The sequence below is a fragment of the Archocentrus centrarchus genome, chromosome 1 (assembly GCF_007364275.1).
Source record: "Archocentrus centrarchus isolate MPI-CPG fArcCen1 chromosome 1, fArcCen1, whole genome shotgun sequence".
NCBI classification, from domain to species: Eukaryota; Metazoa; Chordata; class Actinopteri; order Cichliformes; family Cichlidae; genus Archocentrus; species Archocentrus centrarchus.
The window spans coordinates 6,723,946-6,746,103 of record NC_044346.1 but is presented as its reverse complement, the minus strand read 5'-3'; the positions used below and the strand labels follow the sequence as shown (position 1 = coordinate 6,746,103).

General features: G+C 39.8%; 1 protein-coding gene across 1 annotated transcript in view; it reads left to right on the top strand.

Moving 5' to 3' along the window:
* The window catches only part of LOC115775707 (voltage-dependent T-type calcium channel subunit alpha-1I-like), a 184,260-nt gene that overhangs the window by 60,531 nt on the left and 101,571 nt on the right, over positions 1-22,158 (top strand). The window contains exons 4-5 of the mRNA XM_030723225.1: positions 3,739-3,836; positions 14,561-14,720. Coding sequence (XP_030579085.1) covers positions 3,739-3,836; positions 14,561-14,720 — 258 coding nt within the window. The remainder of the gene's footprint in view (positions 1-3,738; positions 3,837-14,560; positions 14,721-22,158) is intronic.

The following is a 22,158-nucleotide window of genomic DNA, read 5'->3' as shown; positions in this document are numbered from 1 at the left end:
TAGTAGCTGTAGAAATGACACACTCCAGTCCAGTTTTGTCCCTTCTTTCCAACTCAACTCTTCTTTCCAACAACAACAGCAGCAGGCTAGGACGTGCCTACAGTGTGTCGAGTATTACTTTTAATCATGTTTAAAAGAAAACAAAAGACCCCAATTCAGATGTTATTCCCCCACTGAATGGCTGTTATCAGGCCCATACAGATCACCAGTAGGTGGCCTCCTCCTCCTCCCAGTGGGTTGTTCCTTCAGCCGTGCTTACCAGAACTGAGAGGGTTTTGTTTTCTGTTTAAAACAGTGACAGAACGCAGCTGGAAAAATAAACCACCAGACTCTCAACCAACGCACATGAGTTTTGAGATCTCCTTTTGGGTTGTTTTTTTTTTGTTAGGTCAAAGCAAAAAAATGTACTTGTGTAGGTTTACTTGGACTTCTTGGATAGAGTTAGGGAAAGGTCACAGTTTGGATTAAAGTATACCCTTTCATAACGTGTTGCAAAAGTCCATTTGCCAGCTACCGCAACATATTCCAACAACAATTTTGCATGCACATTTTTTCTATCGCTGTAGAAGTGGGTAATGTGTTTATTCTGCTCCGCCCACAAAAAAATCACCTGTCAAATTAAAGCTCTGCCACACACTGAGGAACCAGTCTGTGTCCCACATAGATACGGTCTGTAGGTAGTCTCTGAACTCTGACTGTACGTTTCATGGTCAGCGTGTTTTACTAGAGCATATTTGTCTGATTTGTGCAGGCAGCTGCAGAAGAATGAGTCCTCTGCCGCCTCCTGTCACCACCAAGGTTACAGTAATATACTGGCAACAGGAGAGATTCATATTTCATGGCTCACTGAGTTAGATCCACACCTAACAGATGCAATCAAGCATGGCAAGAGGTTTGGTCACTAGAGAGCGGTTTGGTCACTGGACCGCAAAAAAATAAAACAAACTGTTTGTTCACTAGTATCACCTTTGACCTAATGTGGGAACCCTCTGTAGCTGAAGGTTTCAATTTGGAAACTTTGGCCTGGTCAAGCTTTTCAGGCTTCAGGATGATACTTTTGATTGAAGTTGGCGGCACTTATAGTTTTTAGAATCCTGGGGGGGGGGGCTTTGACATGGGCATGTACAGTATTTATTCATCTCCTGATTTACAAGTATGCAACTTGTTAATGTTTTCCAACTTTAAAACCTCACAAACACTTCAAAGTGGGAGAGACTCCCCCTGAAGCACCATGATACTATACTTCTGTGTTACTGTCAGTTTCTTGGTTATATTGCAGTCTTCTCCAGGTGTGCAGGTCGAGAGGTCGAAAGTGAAAAATTTAATCTGGCTTTTTAATCACTTGAAAAAGCACCTGCTAGGCTCTCCACCTTATCCTTGAGATGAGCTTGTTATTACAGAGCACTTGAATATCTTGAAGATCTTAGTAGGGGTAGAATATTTGTGTCAAATACCTGAAACTTGCCTTAGTGTCTTCTACTATTCTCTCCTGCATCTTGATAAGAGCCCCCCACCCCTTCTTATTCTAAGAGCAGCTTTCTTCTGTTCAGTCAGGTATATGCATATTGCTCTCTTCTCCCTGCCTCTCTGTTCCCAGCATTGTAATTATCTCGAACACTTGATAAAGCCCTGAGGCTCTGTCTTTCTTCCTCTCTCAATCTTACTTTATTGCCTTCATTATATTGCACTTAATCAACTCTTGGTGCTTTCCTCATGTCGTTTTCTCACCTGTCGTTGTCTGACCTGTCCGCAGTTTTCTCACGTGTTTTCCTGCCATCTCTGCCTGTTTCTTTTCTTTTTTTCTCTTGCTTTCTGTCCTCTGCCATGTTCTCTGTAGCATGCACACACACACACACACACACACACACACACACACACACACACACACACACACACACACACACACACACACACACACACACACACACACAGGTACAGACAGACACCATTCCTCAGGCAAGAGTATATTTTCCAAGTAATAAATTTGTTAGAAACAGGTCAAATAGCAAAATTCTTGATCATTTCTTCACCTCCTCTGTCCCCATTATTCCATACGTAGTTTTACTTCAAGCCTGTTTACTCCCTCCACCTCGAGTCTTTGCTCCCTCGCTAGGCTCTGCTTTCATCTCAGGTGGTTGCACGTTTAATCTCATGCCTCTCATGCTTGTGTACACCCGCCAACCAACAGGATACACTTTGATGCATTCGCTACATGTGCTAAAAGGTATAACCAGTTTCCAGGGATGCAGGAGATTTTCTGCACTTATTCGCTCGTAGCTTGACATCTCTCTCCACCTGAGTCAAAATAATCTGGTTTTTACTGCCAGTGCAACCCTCTGCAACCTTGCCATATATATGGACACTCCTTTCTAATTCAGTGGTTTTTCATTGTTTAAAATTGTCTGCATTATAGATCATCCAAACTATGAAGAAATACATATGGAATTATTTAGTAAACAAACCAGAATATGTTTTATATTTTAGATTCTTCAAAGTCGGCACCTCTTGCTTTGATAACAGCTTTGGCATTTCCTCAGTCAGCTTTATGAGGCAGTCACCTGGAATGTCTTTCAGTAACAGCTGTGGCTGTCAAGAGTTAATTTCTTGAATTTCTTGCCCTCTTAATGTGTTTGAGACCATCAGCTGTACTGTGAAGAGGTAGAGTTGGTGTACAGTGAGTAGCTCTATTTGAGTAATGTTCTAATCCATATTATGGCAAGAACTACTCAGCTAAGTAAAGAAAAACAACAGTTCATCATTACTTTAAGAAATGAAGGTCAGTAAATCTGAAACATTTCAAGAACTTTGAAAGTCTCCTCAAGTGCAGTCACAGAGACCATCAAACGTTATGATGAAACTGGCTCTCATCAGGACCACCCCAGGAAAGGAAGACCAAAAGTTTCCTCTGTTGCACAGGATAAGTTCATCAGAGTTACCAGCCTCAGAAACCGCAAGTCATTCTGGCCTCCACAATCACCTGAACTAAAACCAACTGAGATGGTTTGGGATGAGTTGGACCACAGAGTGAAGGCAAAGCAGCCAACAAGTGCTCGGCACCTCTGGGAACTCCTTCAAGACTGTTGGAAAACCATTTCAGGTGATGATTTAGAGAATACCAAGAGTGTGCAAAGCTGTAATCAAAGCAAAAGGTGCCAACTTTGAAGAATCTAAAATCTAAAACATATTTTGGTTTATTTAACACTTTTAAGTTTACTACATGATTCCTTAAGTGTTCCTTCATTGTCTGGATGACTTCAGTATTAATTTATAATGTAGGAAAAGAAAGAAAAAAATAAAAACATTGAATGAGAAGGTGTGTCCAAACTTTTGACTGGTACTTATATCATGTTCACCTGCAAACTAATTAATGACTGTTTTCTAATTTCCAACTCAGTTAAGATAATGTTATTCCACTGACCCCTTTCTTTCTTTAAATGTCTTGCATTATTAGGTACACATATTCCACTTCATTAATTCATATTAGGCTCAGCACAGCAGATGCCCAGCTGTGAGAGGATGCGTATTCTCTTCTGTTTAAGCTTTTTAATAAGAACAAACCTGGAAGGAGGAGTACATTAAATCAAATGTAGTTGGAATTTCAGATGAAACTGCTTCTCTGTGATGACTGCAGATTTGTTGTTTTTGAATTGCTGTCTGCTATAGACTGCAGATGTGGAAATGTTGTATTGTTCATTTTTAGTTTGTGTTTAATTTTGTTGCTTTCTGCATGTTTTCCAGGATGGTCGAGTACTCGCTGGACCTGCAGAACATCAATTTCACTGCCATCAGAACAGTGAGGGTGCTGCGGCCGCTCAAAGCAATTAACAGGGTGCCAAGTAAGTCACTGTACCACATTGTGCTTATTTCCCCTTCCCAAAAACAGAGTCCTTTGTGTTGTGAACATGAGAGGTAACCATAGCTGTATCTCCATGACTGAGTTAAACAAAAAGTTGTTGTCAAAAGCTTTGCTGAACTCTTCTCTCCTGAACTACTCATTTCACTCTGGAAAAAAAAAAAATAAATTGTAGGATGATATCCATTCATGTGTTGTCATCTGTGGCTCTTATTCAGCACCATGGACAGCTGCCTGCTGGAGAAGGCTGCCCAGTAGCTGGAAAGTGTTGAACATGAGTCACTAAGCCAGAAATACCTGAACAGGGAACATGTTCATTTGACTGACAACAAGCTATTGACTATTTATTAGCTACCTTGATTAGAGCCATGATTATTTTTAATCAGTGGATAGCTTTTCAAAGTCTCAAACATGATATGAAATAGTGTTTCCAGTAGGTACTTTTGGAGATGTAAGGTTGGACTCCACGCCTGCATAGCAAACCATACGAGGCTGGGCTGGCAGAAGAGAGTGAAGGACTGAGTTGCATTGATAAAATATTTGCGTTTATGTTCCGCACATGAAAACAGGCGCCTGCTTATCAGCTCTAAGACCAAGAATAAAACTGCAGTATAGACTTATTGTGAGACCTTTCATTTCATAGCAGGTCACATCATTTGTCACATAATTCAGTTAAAAGGCTCTAAAAGGCAACAGCACTACAGTAAAGGTCTACAGATCTAGTTCAGTGATTCGATTTAGTTTGCGTTGAGGCTAATCTGACATCTATCAGCTACAACTGTGGGGAACTGTGTAGGCATAGGACAGCACCACTAAGGCAATGGTACGTGAAACACTGTATATAATAGTATAAGAAGTACAAAGTTTAGTACAAAGGCCGTTTTTTTTTCTCTAAAGCAGCTTTCAACAACAAATCAAGTGACATATAAACTTATAAAATTAAGCTAAATTATCTATACCTTTATTTCAAACCCTCTTTCTCTTCAGTTGTTACTTGTTAGTTTGCTGTGCCATGATACCTTCACTTTATCAATCATTCATCATTCACAGTACAGTACCAGTTTAAATAAAACACAGCTTCTATAATGTGGTATTGTGTGTCCATAGCTTCACCTTGCTAACAGATGCCTTCTGCTATTGTTTGCACACACACCAGATCCTGCAGTGCTGAACACGTGCCACACCATTATTCATTCTGGAGCAAATGAGAGTAGCACAACTGTAACTGTGGCACCATAAATGCAACTGTAACCAGACTGCCAAATGGAACCCAAATACCTCATTGTCTTGGCTGTAATTATGCCATTTTGATTGTTTTCCTATTGTTTACATAACCTGGCTTTGTGGTTTGGAGGTGCTGTTTGGCCTTTAAGCAGATGCCTCGTGTATTTTCAAACTGATTTGGACAACTGCAAAAAGCAAAGAAATGGAAGGGGAAGGTTCTAAAAGGGAGGTCACATTTCATCTCTGTTTAGCTATTGGACAGTGTAATAAAATCTGCCTGTAAGTACTTTCATCCGGTGTGGAACTAAATTCCTGAGTATACTAAGTGTACATGGCTATTTAAAATCCTAAAAAGTAATTTCATCCACAGCGAGCTGTGCTAATCCCCCTCCCTGTAAAAATCCTCAGCAGCCAAACCCATCATGAAATGACCAGACATCACTGAAGTATTCTGAGCTAGCTAACCTTGTCACTTTGACTCCCAAAGTGCTGCTTAGTCCTTCTTGATGAGAATAATCAGTTTGCTGCCACTTGCTTTTGTGCTTTATGTGTGTAAATTGTGCCTAGCAGGCAATCATTTCCAGAAGCTATGAGTACTCTCTAAGTCAGATATGCTGGTGCTTGAAGTTAATGTTGTTTTGCTTCTTTTGTAATTGCTAACCCTCCCACTGCTCATAAATCTGCAACATAAACCAGGCTTTTTTTTCTTTTGTAAAAGCCGCTGTAACCAACTTGGTTTGTTGGAGAGAATGCATGTTGATTTCTATATTCGTCACAGAATATACATGAACATGAATAAGTCATTGCCACTCATTTTTAGTTATGATTATAGACAGCTGTTTGATGTCTTTCTTCCTCCTTCTCTCTCCCTGTCTCTCCCCCTCGCTCTCTCCCTGTCCTTTTGTCTGTCTTACTATATCACTTGAGGTAAAAAGGAGTTTTTAAATATCCCATTATTTTCGTTTTATCTTCTTTTCTCTGTGATCTCTCTGTCATGTTTCTGCTCTCAACTCTTCCTTTATCCCATTGTTCAGTTGGTTTCCTTTGCAGCAGAGTGAGAGCCAGTCTCAAACCTTACTTCATTCCCCTTTCTCCTGTCCTGCTTCTTCTGCCTTTTCCACTTCCTTCTGTCATATTCTGTATAGTCTTTTCTCTAACTTATTCCTCCCTTTCTCCAAAAGCAGAACTAGTAGCCCTTGCATGTCTTTGAAAGGATTGGAAAACCCTGGGTCTGCGTAGTACTTGATTGTTTTTAAAATAAGCTTGAAGAGTGCACATAATCCAAAAAGAATGAAGATCAAGTAGAAATCAGTATGAAAGAAGTACGAAGAAAATAAAAAAAACCACAACTCTAACACAGAGGTTGCCATAAAGGGATCACAGAATGCTTATTGAGAAAAATAAGTGTGTTTTAACTGTAACTATGGTAATTTCCTGACTATAATTGCGTTCTTATGATTGAAATCCTGACAATGAAAGTCCCTGACCTTAACAAAATTGTGAATTATATACTAAACCACATTTCCCAACCTGCAATCAAGTCGTTCCTGACCTAAGCAAACCTTAACCAAAGCACAGTCACAGCACGCCTTGTTTTAAGAGTTTCGGGTGCTACTGACAACAGTGTCGTTCTTCCAGCAGAGACATCAACTAAGAGAACACTGCGTTCTACCAGAAATGACTCAGACATGTGTCAGAACACAAAGATTCTTCCTTTAATCAACATCATTGTGTGCACCAGCTGTGCACAGTCATGCAATGAAGCTTCTTCATACATGTCACTTTTTATTCCATCCATCAATGTTGTGTTTTGTTTTGTTTTTAAAATATTTACCACAGCCATAGCCTTTGTCAGTTCTGTCTGAGGGCAGTTTTGACGGCCTTACATTTATAGAAATGGTAATTAAGAAATTGTTATGAGTCATGATTCACTGGCTCTGAAAAAAAAAAATAAGTGCAAGAACTTGTTTCATGCCCATAATAAAAGTTTTATTTCTTTACTGTATGATATACAGTTAAACAAAATGGATACACTTTGTCGACTTTTTGCTCCTCTGTGCACCAAATTAAATGTTTAAAATGGCGCAGAATGTCCCACGCGTCAAGTTTTGCTTCCCCAAAGTTTGTGTTCTAAACTTTCATTACATCCCTTAATGTCTAGCAGTGGTTTTGTGCAGGGTGGACTTAATTTGCCCATCAATAGGTTTTTGCTGTACAGCTCTCTGCTGGCAGGAAACACAAACAATGATGAGTCACTGAAGTCTAAACCATGTTTGCAGCTGTAATCTGACATTTCTATGAGCAGAGGGGACTTTTCTATTCACTGAGCTTCTTCCTCTCTGTCACTCAAAAAAAAAAAAAAAAAAAGATGTCTTGGATTGGTTCATTCGTGGTGAAATGTCTAGCTCGGAAACAAAAAAAAAAAGAAAAGTGGCAGTAAAGAAAAGGCAGCCAGCACCTTATATAATAAATAATAATCCTCTCACATCAGATTGATGCTCTTATTCATCATCGTTTTTAATAAGAACACTGTATTTGGGTTAAGCAAGGATAGGCCAGAAAGAAAGGCAGGTGAGAGGAGAGGACAAAAAAGGCAGCAAGAGAGATAAATGAAGGAGGGAAGAGGGGATTATCCAGCTCCATAAAGGAAAGGCGAAGATGGACGAGAGGAAGAGAGGGATGATGAGAGGAGAGATGCAGGGGGACTCAGATGAGCAGGCTATTACGATGATAGATACAGCTGGGGGAAGTGCAAGCGGTGGAGGGAGTCAGTGGAAGAATAGAGATAAAAAGGGGGCAAGGAACGTAGAAGACAGACACCTGGAGGGAGGAAGATAAGATGAGAAAAGGGAGGTGATTACATAGAAACCACTGCATTCATTTTTTAAAAATTATGATGCTAAATGTTTTCAGAATCTACCCTTTTTTAACCAAGTGAGAAAAATAAGGTGTTTAACTTTTATGCAGAAAATAATTTCTTTCCTGAGAGCAACATTTCTGCTTGTTTTAATGGCTCTGATCATAATGTTTGTCGGTCTGCAGGTTCACATTGAATCACCTCAACAAGTATTAAATGGATTGCTGTGAAATTTGGTTCACATATTCACATTGTCAGGTCGAGTAATAGTGTGGGCTGGTTGAATTAGCAGGTGGACAGTTTGAGAGGTAAATGACCCAGGGCAAAAAAAAAAAAAAAAAATCTTCATCTGTATTTAACATATTTTAATCAGATCTTTAACATTTGCTTTTCTTCAATGTGATTAGTTCTTAAATGAAAGCCTACGCAAATCAGACTTCTCATCATATGTAGTATTTATAAAACTGAAGGTCAGTCGTATTTAAACTAAAACTGGAGCATGAAAGAAGGAACATATAAATGAATAATAAAGCCTTTATGGAAAATTCAAAATTTGATTGGGGCAGAGACAGCTGGGAGAGCTACGTTGGGGCAGTGCTTGTTGAGGGTACACAGGCCTGCGATTGACTAGCATCAGCAAAATTACAGGCAGAAGAAGCAAAGCATGTAAATTAAAAACTCACTAGTAGCACAGAAATCATGAACAGATGAAGTGTCTGGAACAAAAACTTTCCGAAGTGGACAGATCTACTTCAGAGCTCTTAGCATTTGTTATTAGACGAGTGGGAGTGGGAGTGAGTGACTTTGGAGGTGTGCTACAGGCTACCCAACAAGTGGCAAGTGTGCATGTTCTATAGACACAAAGATCATAAATAACATCAGCAAGTTAATATTTTTCTTACTGTGGCCACAGATAAATGTTTTTCAGTGTAATTTCAACCTTTCCCCAACTCTTTTCTGCCTGTTTCAGTTTCCTTTTCCTAAAAATATTTGGAAGTTTAAATGATGCTGAAAGTACAGCATTTTTTAGTAGATGGAAAAGATCTATTAATGCTCTATCAAATATTGGCAATACAATTGTCAACATTAACATTAAACCATCAACTTATTTCGTGAAGCACCAGCAACACTATCCAAAGGGTGAGAAGGGCAGGTTGTAACAGTGCCAGCATCAGCTGCCAAAAGCAAAACGTTCCACTCATTTTTTATTTGCGGGATAAATAAAGATGCATTTCTCTGTTTTTATTAAAGACTGTTCACCACAGAGCTCATCACAGGAGTAATTCAGTCTACACGTGGTTGGCTTTATGAGTGCAGACACACCAGCAAATGCATACGCTGTGCAGGCAGAACATGAAATGACACAAAACTGCAACCAGCGCAAAGCCAGAAAAACACTTGTGCACACATCCTTGCAGGCACATGCTAACTGAACGACTGCACACACTCTCAGAGGAGGATGTGAGGACTGAATTGAGGAGTCAGTTAATGGCACAAATGGAAATTATCCATGTCGGGTTCCCACCGGTCACAGCTTAAAGGACTGGGCCTGTTTACTGCACTGCTCTCAACCCCTGCGGGGGACATCGAATTAGCTGCCAGGGTAACGGTCCTCAGCATATTCCCTTGTTCTTCCCTTTTCATTTACATTCAACAGCATTTGATTCAAGTCTGTAAAATTATAAAGCAAATACTGGCTGTTCTGTTTAGTCAATACTTGCATGACTAGAATAACTCAATTATTCACTTTTTAAATTATTATTATTTTGTAATTCTCGTTGTACATGTTATGCATTCTCCTCATTCCCTGTTAATTAACAGTTTTTTAAATGCTAATATATTCACATTAGGGTGCCTGACTTGATATTGCAGCGTTTTAAGCTGCTAGCAACTTCAAACAGACTTAATCAATCTGAAATGAGACGTCTGTTACGACTTCCTCAAAGGAAGTCAGGTTCTGTGATTTCAGTTTGACTGCTGGACGAATGTACTTTAACTTTATTAAAATGGTATACGGAGCTAAAATCATTAATTACATACATATCTGTTTGTTTTTTAAACGACAAAATTAACCTAAAATTATTAAAAAAGGAAGACAATAGCAATTTATATATATATATATATATATATATATATATATATATATATATATATATTAGGGGTGGGACTTTAACGCGTTAATTTCGATTAATTAATTATGGGGAAATTAACGCGTTAAAAATTTTAACGCATTTTAATCGCACTTTGCACCGTGGAACGTTTCTCAGTGCGCGAGTTCCCGGCGTACAGATTATATCGACGCACAATGTCCAAATTAGGGGCCGCATCCTGCGAAGGACCCGGCCCACGTCTTTCGCAGCCCACGAACACCACAAAGGCCGGAAGTGAGCGGCTAGCCTTCATATCAGTGTCACCTGCCGTCACCTCTGTGCAGCTCATGTCACCTAGCAACCGTGAGTGCGAAGCACAGCTGTGTAAAAGCAGCTGTTAAACGGAGAACGAACTTTTTCTCCTTTTTGTGGTTTAATTTTAAGTCTTTAATTCAAAATAAGCTGTTAAAACAAGCGTAACACATTTCAACATCAAGGAATACAGCTGAGAGAATGATTAATTTCCAACTATAACAAGTGAGACATTAATGTTGAATAAAACTATCCAGTTATGATGCTTAACTTTAATTTCAGGAGTTTGCTTATCACAGGAGCACTTCCACCCTTCATTGGTCTGTGTAGCAGACTGGTGGGAAAATAAACAAGATTTTGAAGTTTAAGCTTATGTATATTGATTTATTCATCAACCAAACTTAAATTAATATTTATCATGTTAAATATTGAAATGCGATTAAAATGCGATTAATTTCGATTAATTAATTACAAAGCTTGTAATTAATTCGATTAATTTTTTTAATCGAGTCCCACCCCTAATAAATATATATATATATATATATATATATATATATATATATATATATATATATATATATATATATATATATATATATAATATATATAAAGATATCAGTATCCACAAATCATTTATTATTTACATCAAAAAAGCAAACTCAGCCCAGACAGTTGTTCACCAAAGGTCATGTGTTGTGTTTAAACCCAAAGGATGAGCACAGAAGGGGATTTTTTTCCCACCAAAAGTAAAATCTCTGCCATTAAAGGGGGATTTAAATCCTCATGAGAAATCTGTATTTTCCGTGTGTGACTTACCATTTCCTGCAGCTCTAAAGGTTTAAGTAGAGATAAAAACTAACATGGGGGAGATTCTTTCATGCCTTTCATTCAAATTTAAATTGCAGCTTTACTTTTCAATTGATATATCACACAGCTGACTTTTATAGTAAATACAGCCAAGTCTCCAGGTATTCTGGCTGTTTACAGCTGCGTGTTTCCAAGGTCTTCTTCTGTCAAGTGAAACATCTTATTTATGTTATTTAGTGAGACTCCTGGATGAAGAGCTATAGATGGGCTGCCCACCTAACTAATCAGTTAAATGCTAATCATTTCTCATCATTCCTCAATACATTTTACAGATATAATTTAACCCCTACTTTAGTTTCTCATAGTATTTAGAGCCAAAGTAATTGGCTGTGGGATCGCAATTAGAGAGGAGATTAGTGATTGATTAGCTAATTATGAAAACGCGACGGCTTATATGGAAATGGTTGCTTACGTTTCTGCACAAGCTGGAGAGTGGGAGGTGTGGCAGCAAATGTTTTAAGAGAGAGAGAAAAAGATAGGTATGATGAGGATTGGAGTCTGTGTGCATGCACAAATTATACGGATGCATTTTTGTGTGTTTGTGCTCCTCTTCCATTTTCTAATAGAACATAATTGCTCATCCAGTTTCAAAGCAGAACACAGAATTATCACAGCCAACGCTGTAGCCTCTTATAAGGAGCTTAGTTATTGTCCAGAATATAACAAGCCTTGACAAGGTTTTGATAAGATGGCATAACTGACAGTAAATAATAAAACAAAAAAACTTTTGGCTGAATTTGGAGTCTTTTTTCTTTCCTTCCCAAGCCAGGTTTTACACAATGTTTCTTGGTTCTCTGTAACTTTTAAAGAAAAGTTACAGAGAACCAAGTTGCTTTAACCTTTGTGTGATGGAACAATATAGTGAAACACAAAAATTGGTTCTTGCCAATATTTTTTCTAGTGTTGCTGTGCTTCCTAAAGTGCTTCATCTTGAGCCACCCCATCATTTCTTTATATTTTCCTAAGAAAATGGGAAATAGGTGCAGCAATTTATTGAAATGTGCAAAGATAAGTAAATAGAGCAGATAAGGCAGAATAAGAGTGTCTACAATCCTAATATGCTTGAAAGTCAATATTTGCTATGACCACCTGACTTCTGTTATGCAAGCTTTCTTGTACTCTTATGACATACCTGTGGAGGTATGGAGATCTCCAGGAAAGAGGGCAGTAGACTTTTTGACCAGATGGTTTAACACAATCTTGGAGAGTGAAAGGATGCCTGAAGAATGGAGAAGAAGTGTAATGGTACCAATTTTCAAGAACAAGGATGATGTGCAGAGCTGTAGCAACTACAGAAGGATGATGAGTCGTACCATGAAGCTATAGGAAAGTGTTGTTGAAGCTCGGTTAAGGGCGATCAGTGAGCAGCAGTATGGCTTCATACTGAGAAAGAGCACTACAGATGCAATGTTTGCTTTGAGAGTGTTGATGGAGAAGTACAGAGAAGGTCTGAAGGAGCTGCAGTGTGTCTTTGAGGATCTAGACAAAGCATATGTTAGGGTGCCGAGAGAGGATCTGTGGTGCTGCATGAGGAAGTGGGAGAGAAGTATGTGAGGGTGGTGCAGGACATGCATGAGGACAGTAAGACAAGTGTGAGGTTCAATAGGAGTGACAGATGGGTTCAGATGAGGTTATGTCTGGAATCTGGTTTAAATACCTGGCTTCAACCATCTAAAACAATGGACAGTGCAAAAGAGAAGTGAAGAAAAGAGTGCAGGCATGGTGGAGTGGGTGGAGATGAGTGCCAGAGGTGATTTATGGCAGACGGATAGCAGCAAGAGTTAACGGGAAGGTTTACAAGGTGGTAGTGAGACCTGCTGTGATGTATGGTTTGGAGACAGTGGCAGAGCTGAGGAGGGATAGTGGATATATCGGTCAAAGGATGCTGAATATGGAGCTGCCAGGCAGGGGGAAAAGAAGACCACAGAGAAGGTCTATGAATGTACTGATGAAGCTTTCTTGAACAGTGGATGCATCAAGTGATGGTCCAGATACATCTCTCAGGTCCTGTCTCAGGTCTGGATTTATTTCCTATTTCTTAAAGACATGACTTTCAGATACCGCTCATCTGCTGTAGATAGATTTTTTAGGCCTGTCGCTTCTTGTTTTGTTCTCCATTTGTCCACTTTCTTCAAAAGCTTAAGGGCATGCTGCACACAATGCCAAGATATGTCAAGTTTGTGGCTAACAGCTCTTTGGGAATCATCTTGTTTATACCTATTAAACTGTTATCTTTGATTCAACTAAAGAAATGGGAACAAATGGTGTGTCTTTGTGACAGGCTACTAGCAACAAAGTAACTAAAGATTCTGTTTAAAATTGGTTCTTTGCTAAGTTGTCTGTTATGTGTAGAGAGGTCTGTTATGTGCCCCTTGAGAGGTGCCTTTCTATGTTTGAATGAGTCATAGATCAGTGATAAATGGCTTAATAACCAAAAAAAAAACATTGCTCTGAAAATGGTCAGGTACAAAGACTGGACTGAAAATGAGCGGAGAAAACAAACAAAAAAAAAAACAGCCAGTGCCCAAATAAAAATGTTGACCTTGAGAAAGCCTGGAAAAACTATTCCTGAAGTCTGGCTCCTTGGAAGAAAAATCTAAAAACATGATGTGTGTGGCTCAAGACTTTTTCACAGCACTGTACATCACAGTACAGAACACTGACACCCGCACCAGACCATAAAAGTATGCTATATAGAGAGATTTTCACAAAACAAATACTCTTTTGACTTTGAACAAAAAATGTTGCTTTGTGTGTTTGTTTTTACTTTGACTTTGAGTTGATTGTAGTCATAGAGCACAGTTTTGACTGCACTCTTGCTCCAAATTCCTACTGAGTCAGATGGGATTTGAAGCAAGAGTGCAGTCATTACTAGTAAATCAATACCAGAACTGCATTAATGATTTTGTTTCTTTCTGTTTTTGTTTCTGTCAGTGTATTACAAACCCAGATACTTCTGGGCTTGTAATGCAATGTAATGTTAGTATTACCGCTGTTAAGCTGACATCAGTGCACTAATTAAGGTCGGCTTATTGCTGTATATGAAATAAGTCAGCTGTGATTCAGGACTCTCTTGCTGGCATATAATTACTTACAGGTACTTTTTTCCTCTTCATGCTGGAAATAGAAAATAAGTAAACTCTCACTCCTCTCTCCTGCTCTGTGCAGAGCTCCACATACGCAACTGTGCTAATCTATTGCTGTTCTTTGCCTGTGCACAATTTGAAAACAGCATTAGAGCAAGTGGATATGAACTAAGTGCCCACCCCTTGCTCCATTTAGATCATGAAGTTAAGTCTGCCATTGGGCTATGTGGGATTTGTCATCACACAAGTGTTTGTCTGTGCTTCTCTTCAGGCATGCGTATCCTGGTGAACCTGCTGCTCGACACTCTGCCCATGCTGGGTAACGTCCTTCTCCTCTGCTTTTTTGTCTTCTTCATCTTCGGCATCATAGGAGTGCAGCTCTGGGCGGGGCTGCTGAGAAACCGCTGCTACCCCGAGGAGAACTTCACACTGTGAGTCACCGCCTGGTCTGTCGTTCAGAGTGTGGAAAGGAGTGTGAGACCGTGTAATGCACAGGCTGTCGTCTTGCACATTAATCTCTCTGACAGGGTGTGTGTGAGTCTGATCTCTACACACTTCACTCTGTGTTTCTTTATTACTGTAAATGAAGTTGTAATTTATGGAATAGTGCATGAATCAGAATACACACTGTACCCACAATGTATATGTGTGTGTCAGTGTGCATATGTGTAAATAGGACTGTCACCTCTCCTCTCATTACCTGCCCTCCCTGTGTGACACTAGAAGATTAATTACATCATCTATTCAATTCACTGATATTTCCATAGTGTGAGATTAAACCTCCGTCTGGTTCTGTCTCTCAAGTGCTAATATAATGAAGCTGATGGCAAACTAAAATTTACACAAAGCAAATATCATTACTTCATAATCAAATCTGCCACTTAATTAAAAACCTGACACTCTTCTTCACTGCAGCCCTTCTCTTTAACCTCTGCTATTTTTTTTTTTTTGTCATCAAAATTTTATCAGTATCTCTGCAATATGCTACAGAGATACAGGATCTAGAAATTCCAGGTAATGGGGTAGTTAAATTCTAAATAGTTCACAAACATTTTCAAACTCTACTGGAAACTCTAATGCATTAATATGATTGGTTTACAGAAAACATCCATCCTTATTCCCTCCTGATCTCGCTTTTGCTAAGAAAAAGCTAGGTGTGCTGACCTGTTTTTTCTTGTAATATTCCTGTTAAATTAACTTTTACTCTATGTTAGTCTCCTTGCTCTCAGATGTCTGAGCAAGATGACCGTGTATCTGACAAATCACCCCCTGCTGTGCACACCTGTAGTCACACATATGCTCATTTCTCTACTTTTTAAAAATTGAGAAACACGTTTGAAACGATGCAGGCAGAAAACTAACAAAAAAGAAGTTAAGAAGTCAGCTGATACACACACACACACACACACACACACACACACACACACACACACACACACACACACACACACACACACACACACAACAGAGTATTGTATCTGAATTTTGGAAAAGGTCAAAGCTTTAGCTGAACTGTGCCTTTATCCTTTTGCTATCCCTAACCTCTACGCACTATATTGCCTCATCTGCCTTCACACTTATATGAACTTCAGTGACATGCCATTCCTAATCCAGCTGGGTTTAATATGATGTCGACCCACCCTTTGCAGCTATAACAGCTTCAGCACTTCTGGGAAGGGAAGGTTTTCCACAAGGTTCAGGAGTGTGTTTAAGGAAATTTTTGACCATTCTTCTAGAAGAGCATTTGTGAGGTCACACACTCATGCTGGTTGAGAAGGCCTGGCTCACAGTCTCCACTCTAATTCATCCCAAAGGTGTTCTATTGGGTTGAGGTCGGGAGTCTGTGCAGGCCAGTCAATTTCTTCCACACCAAACTCACTCATCCATGTCTTTAATGGACCTGCTTTGTGCACTGGTGTGCAGTCATGTTGGAACTGTTCCCACAAAGTTGGGAGCATCAAATTGTCCAAAATGTCTTGGTATGCTAAAGCATTAAGAGTTCCTTTCACTGGTACTAAGGGGCCGAGCCCAACTCCTGAAGAACAACCCCACACCATAATCCCCCCTCCACCAAACTTTACACTTGCAGTCAGACAAGTACCGTTCTCCTGGCAAACGCAGACTTGTCCATCGGCTTGCCAGACGGAGAAGTGTGATTCGTTACTCCAGAGAATACATCTCCACTCCAGTGGAGTTCAGTGACGATGTGCTTTACACCAGTGCATCCAACACTTTGCATTGCACTTGGTGATGTAAGGCTTGAATGCCATGGAAACCCCTTCCATGAAGCTCTCTACCCTCTGTTCTTGAGCTGATCTGAAGGCCACGTGAAGTTTGGAGGTCTGTAGTGATTGAGTTTGTAGAAAGTTGGTGACCTCTGTGCACCATGCACCTCAGCATCAACTGAACCCGCTCTGTCATGACCTACCACTACGTGGCTGAGTTGCTGTCATTCCCAATTGCTTCCACTTTGTTATAATACCACTAAGAGTTGACTGTGGAATATTTACTAGTGAGGAAATTTCAGGACTAGACTTGTTGCACAGGTGGCATCCTGTCATGGCACCACACTGGAATTCACTGAATTAATGAGCAACCCATTCTTTTACATATGCTTGTAGAAGCAGTATGAATGTCTAGGTGCTTGGTTTATACACCTGTGGCCCCGGGAGTGACTGGAACACTTGAATTCAATGATTTGGATTGGTGAGTGAACACTTTTGGCAATATAGTCTGATAATATTACACACTTAATTTTTTTCTGTGTATATACTGGTACTTTTCAGGGCTAATGTTCTGTGTCTCTACGGCTGTGGGCTGTTTATTTTGGTGGAGGTATCAGAAATTCAATTATTCTTCTGTCATGTCGCTTCAGAGAAGTGCAAATGCTTTGTGGTTGATTTAGACTCACTCTCTGCTGATGAAACAAATGGAACAAACTGGGTTTTTTGTCTTTCTGGGCATTAGACTGTGTAATGCATGAGTTTTTGCACAGTAGCAGACACACCAGCTGTCACTCAGCAACCTTCAGCTTCTAACCATAAAAAAAAAAAAATGTTGGCGATTTTAAACAGCTTGTATTGATTAAAATTCTTGCATCCAACACTTTCATAGTTCAAATGCAAGATAGTTTAACAGATGCGATGTGTCATCATTTGAACACACTAGGTACCCCTTTAGTGTAAATTTTGGGGACTCATACTTTAAGAATTCTTTTTAACATTTTCCGTTTGGTTAGGTTTAGGAAATGAGCAGGGTTACGTTTAAAACATGTAAATGCATGCAGAAAGCAACAATACCGGGGAGATCTTCTGGCTGTGGTGTATTTATTACAAACATTCAGGACCTTCTGTTGAAGTCATTGGACTCTACATTATGTGTTGAAAAATTATTCTCAAGTGATACCCAGCACACTTACATGTGATGCCAAGGAGAGGTTTTTTTCTTTTGTTTGGTTTGCAGTGGTTCCTGGAGGTTTGCTGGCTCTTGCTGGGTGAAACTGGTTGCAAAAAAAACTGCTGCACCAAACACCTCCTTGCCAAGGTTTTTCATGTTTGTCTGCGAATACTCTCTAACTAGTAGCTGAGTGGTACAACTTGAAAACTCACGACACAAATGGAGAAGGTTCTCCTTCAAAGAAAAAAGCTTTAACTGAAATCTGCAGCTAACATGTCTCGAGAGGTGCAACTTTTATTTTGAAGGCAAATGATCTCCATTTCTGCTTTGTATCACACTTTGCACTACAGCTTGGAAAGCAGCTGGCTAGTGTTTGTATACAAATCCGTCACTTCCATTCAAACTAGGACTACAGCAATATGACAGCAACCAAAACAGTCACAAGGAGGTTTTTTGCCAAATGGCTGGAGAATACACGTTCCCTAGTGACAGCAGTTTGCCAGGACACAGACCGGCTCTGTAGGCCTGGGGCTTTAGGAATCATTTTCCTAGCAACTGCCATCAACCTCCAGCAACCACTCTCAACCAGCTGGGGAATATTTTTCTCTCACAGCCATAAGTTGCCAGAGGGTCGGGGACTGGTCATTAGGCCCGTGGATGGGGGTCTTATAGTGACTTGATCCTAAATGTCACCATGATTATCGCATGTCCAAAATGGCAGACAAATTAAGATCACTTGGTTAGTGGACATAGTAGATTCAGGTTTCTGAGGAAGTTTCCATGATGCTATGAGCTTTCCCCATTTTTTATATGCCTCTGTTGTGTGAATTAATGTGTGAATACTCTCCCCTATATTCTCCCCTCACCCCCAACACAGCAGAACATTGCCCCTCCTTACGCCCAATTCTTCTGGAGGTTTCTTCCTGTTTTGTTTTTTTTATTCTGCCCACCATTGCCAAGTGCTTGCTCACAGCTGTTGACATTCTCTCTGTAATATTGTAGGGTCTTTACTTTGTGTTACCTTGAGCTGACTGTTGCTGTGAACTGCCACTATATTAAAAACAAAAGAAGAAGAATTGAGGTGAAATAATTTGAATTATGTTGTTCGTACACATTTGATGACCAAAAGCAGAAAACTTGCATAATTCCAGCTGGCCTTTATTTATTATCTGTTCAGTTGTATTTAGCATGGCAAAATTAGAGATACATTTTTAATAATCAGCAGTCATCAATTAGTCATAAATTATGACCGTTCATGTTCCCTGGTAGCCATAATAGGAAATAGCAAATCAGAATTAGAAGCTTGAAGCTAAACAGGTGTTGTTTGTTCCTAAACACGTCTATGATTAAGAGTACAGCTAATACCACTGTGAAAACACAGAGCTCAGACAATAGCTGGGATTCTATTAGTGGTAAGGAAATGCCTGGGGAGACCAAATCTGAGGCCAAGCATTTGATTAGGCCAGTTTGGCTGCACAGAGTGGGCTGGATGGCAGTTCGCACTTACAAGCCCGGGAAGAAAATAATGATCTGATGAGAGGCTTTCGGGTAGGTCATCACCATAGTAACGAATTCTGAGATGAAATGGAGAGGGGATGTAATCATGGGATGCCCTGATCTTCCTGAGTAAATCTCAGTAATGTCATCCAATGTTGGTAAAACATGCACACATGTACCTTTTTTTCTTCTTTGTCGAAGAGCTGATGTAAACAGTGTGTGACGGTTGTAATTCAAACTGCCAGGAACAAGAGCATGAGGTATGAAACAGCTGCTTTTGCTGGTGCCTCCGCTGTCAGCAGTCCAGCATCTCTTCAGCTGTGAAATGACTGCTGTCTGTCTGACACTCTCTGGTGACGAACATAATCACCTCAGCATACAGGAACACACAGCTGATGTCCAACCTGATAATGAGCTAGGCTGTGATATCTGCTGTCAGTGGATGTTGGCTCAGTCATGCACAGAGTTTGGGACTTCTGGATGGTTGGTTGTCTGTCACATTTTTCTCATATTTACCTGTTGTTCTCAGACCTCTGGTAAGGAGCATAAAAGGCATGAATGACAGGTTCCCCACGGGGGGGGGGTATATCTGGGAGCGCACACTCATTTGTGCAGACATTTACAATGGCAAGAGGAACGTGAACATGAAAATGTCTCTAGAAAACAGTACTTTGCTTAGCTAATGTCTCTGAAATGAGCGTGCAGAATGGGTGGAGAGCAGAAAGTACAGAGTTCTGTGTTTTTTGTTATTTCTCACTGTATCAATGCTAGTTTCACCTGACACCAGTCTGCTAGTTGATTAATGAAATAATGACATTATGTCTATTTAATATTGTTTTCTTTGTGGACAGGCTGCCCTGTGCTGCTGCTTTGGCTCTAAGATTAATCTTTGTGCATTTAGAAAACTGCATTGTGCAATATGTAATATAATATTAGGGGTGGGACTCGATTAAAAAAATTAATCGAATTAATTACAAGCTTTGTAATTAATTAATCGAAATTAATTGCATTTTAATCGCATTTCAATATTTGACATGATAAATATTAATTTAAGTTTGGTTGATGAATGAATCAATATACATAAGCTTAAACTTCAAAATTTTGTTTATTTTCCCACCAGTCTACTACACAGACCAACGAAGGGTGGAAGTGCTCCTGTGATAAGCAAACTCCTGAAATTAAAGTTAAGCATCATAACTGGATAGTTTTATTCAACATTAATGTCTCACTTAATATAGTTGGAAATTAATCATTCTCTCAGCTGTATTCCTTGATGTTGAAATGTGTCATGCTTGTTTTAACAGCTTATTTTGAATAAAAGAATTAAAATTAAACCACAAAAAGGAGAAAAAGTTCGTTCTCCGTTTAACCAGCTGCTTTTACACAGCTGGGCTTCACACTCACGGTTGCTAGGCGACATGAGCTACAGGTGAGGACAGGTGACGCTGATATGAAGGCTAGCCGCTCACGTCCTCCCTTTGTGGTCTTCGTGGGCTCTAAAGGACGTGGGCCGGGTCCTTCGCAGGATGGGGCCCCTGAAGTTGGACATTGTGCGTCGATATAATCTGTATGCCGGGAACTCGTGCACTGAGAAACGTTCCACGGTGCAAAGTGCGTTAAAATGCGTTAAAATTTTTAATTCGTTAATTTCCCCGTAATTAATAATCAAAATTAACGCGTTAAAAGTCCCAGCCCTAATATATATATATATATATATATATATATATATATATATATATATATATATATATATATATATATATATATATATATATATATATTAGGGCTGCATAAAACGATTATTTTAGTAATCGAGTATTCTATCGATTATTCCAGTGATTAATCGAGTAATCGGATAAGAAATACTTTTTTTTATTAACAGTTTATCTGCATATTTTAACTTCCGTAATGCAGTTTCTCGCCATGTGAACAAACAGCGGTGAATGGAGCAGCTACAAAGTTCTCTTTTCTTCACCTTAACACTTGCTGATCAGGTGCTTGATGAAGGACCTCCAGCTGTTTCACAGATTTAATGATTGTTACTAAAAGAAAAAGCTGCTGTTTTGGACGCTGGAAAAACGTTTCCTTTTTCACTACTTGAGCTCACCGTCACAGCTTCGCCTCTTTGCGCTTGCGCAGTTAAAACCGCTGCCTGCTATGAGTGTTTTGAAAAACTAGTGGCTGCGGGAGCCATGGCGCATGTGTGAGTAATGGTGTAATGCTTTGTATTCACAAGCATTCTCGAAAATACGTTTCTACTGCAGGTCTATATTTAGTCACTAATAAGGGATTAAAGTATAAAAAATATTTTGAAGGAGCCTCTCGGTTCTGGGGGGCGGGCCTTCCGGACCATCGCTAGTGCTAATGGCTCGCGCTCGCTAGCAAACCAGTTCTGGTAGCTACAGCTGAAGTAAAGACAAAAGTAGCAGCTGAAATTCTCAGCGAGCACAACACACACAGACACACAGAGAGCAGTGGAGGCGTGGAAATGCATGTCAGCGACAGTTGCCACCCGTCCCGTAAAGTACGGAACACGGCATGTTACGGAGCCGTATTCCACGGAGTCCCGTAACATACGGGGTTCTGTATTTTACGAGACAGGTGGCAACTCTAGATGATCCACTCTGTGTTAAATGAAATCCATCGCAGCGACGGAGAGCTTTTTAGAATGTGTGCTTATGTATACGTGAGTGATTCACACTCCAGTCCAGTAGGTGGCGGTAATGCAGTTCTATGTTGGTTTGCCAGCCCCCAATAAACCCACAAAAAAACGTCAGCACTAATGCTGCTAATGCTAGTGAGGAGCGCCGCTTACACCGAGACAGCTGAGCGCTGCAGAGTTTAAATGAAGCATCGACACAGTAAATTTGTGTCGATAAATTTTTAGAATCGATTTAATCGAGTTAATCGATGAATCGTTGCAGCCCTAATATATATATATATATATATATATATAGTGAAAAATGTCCAGTGTGA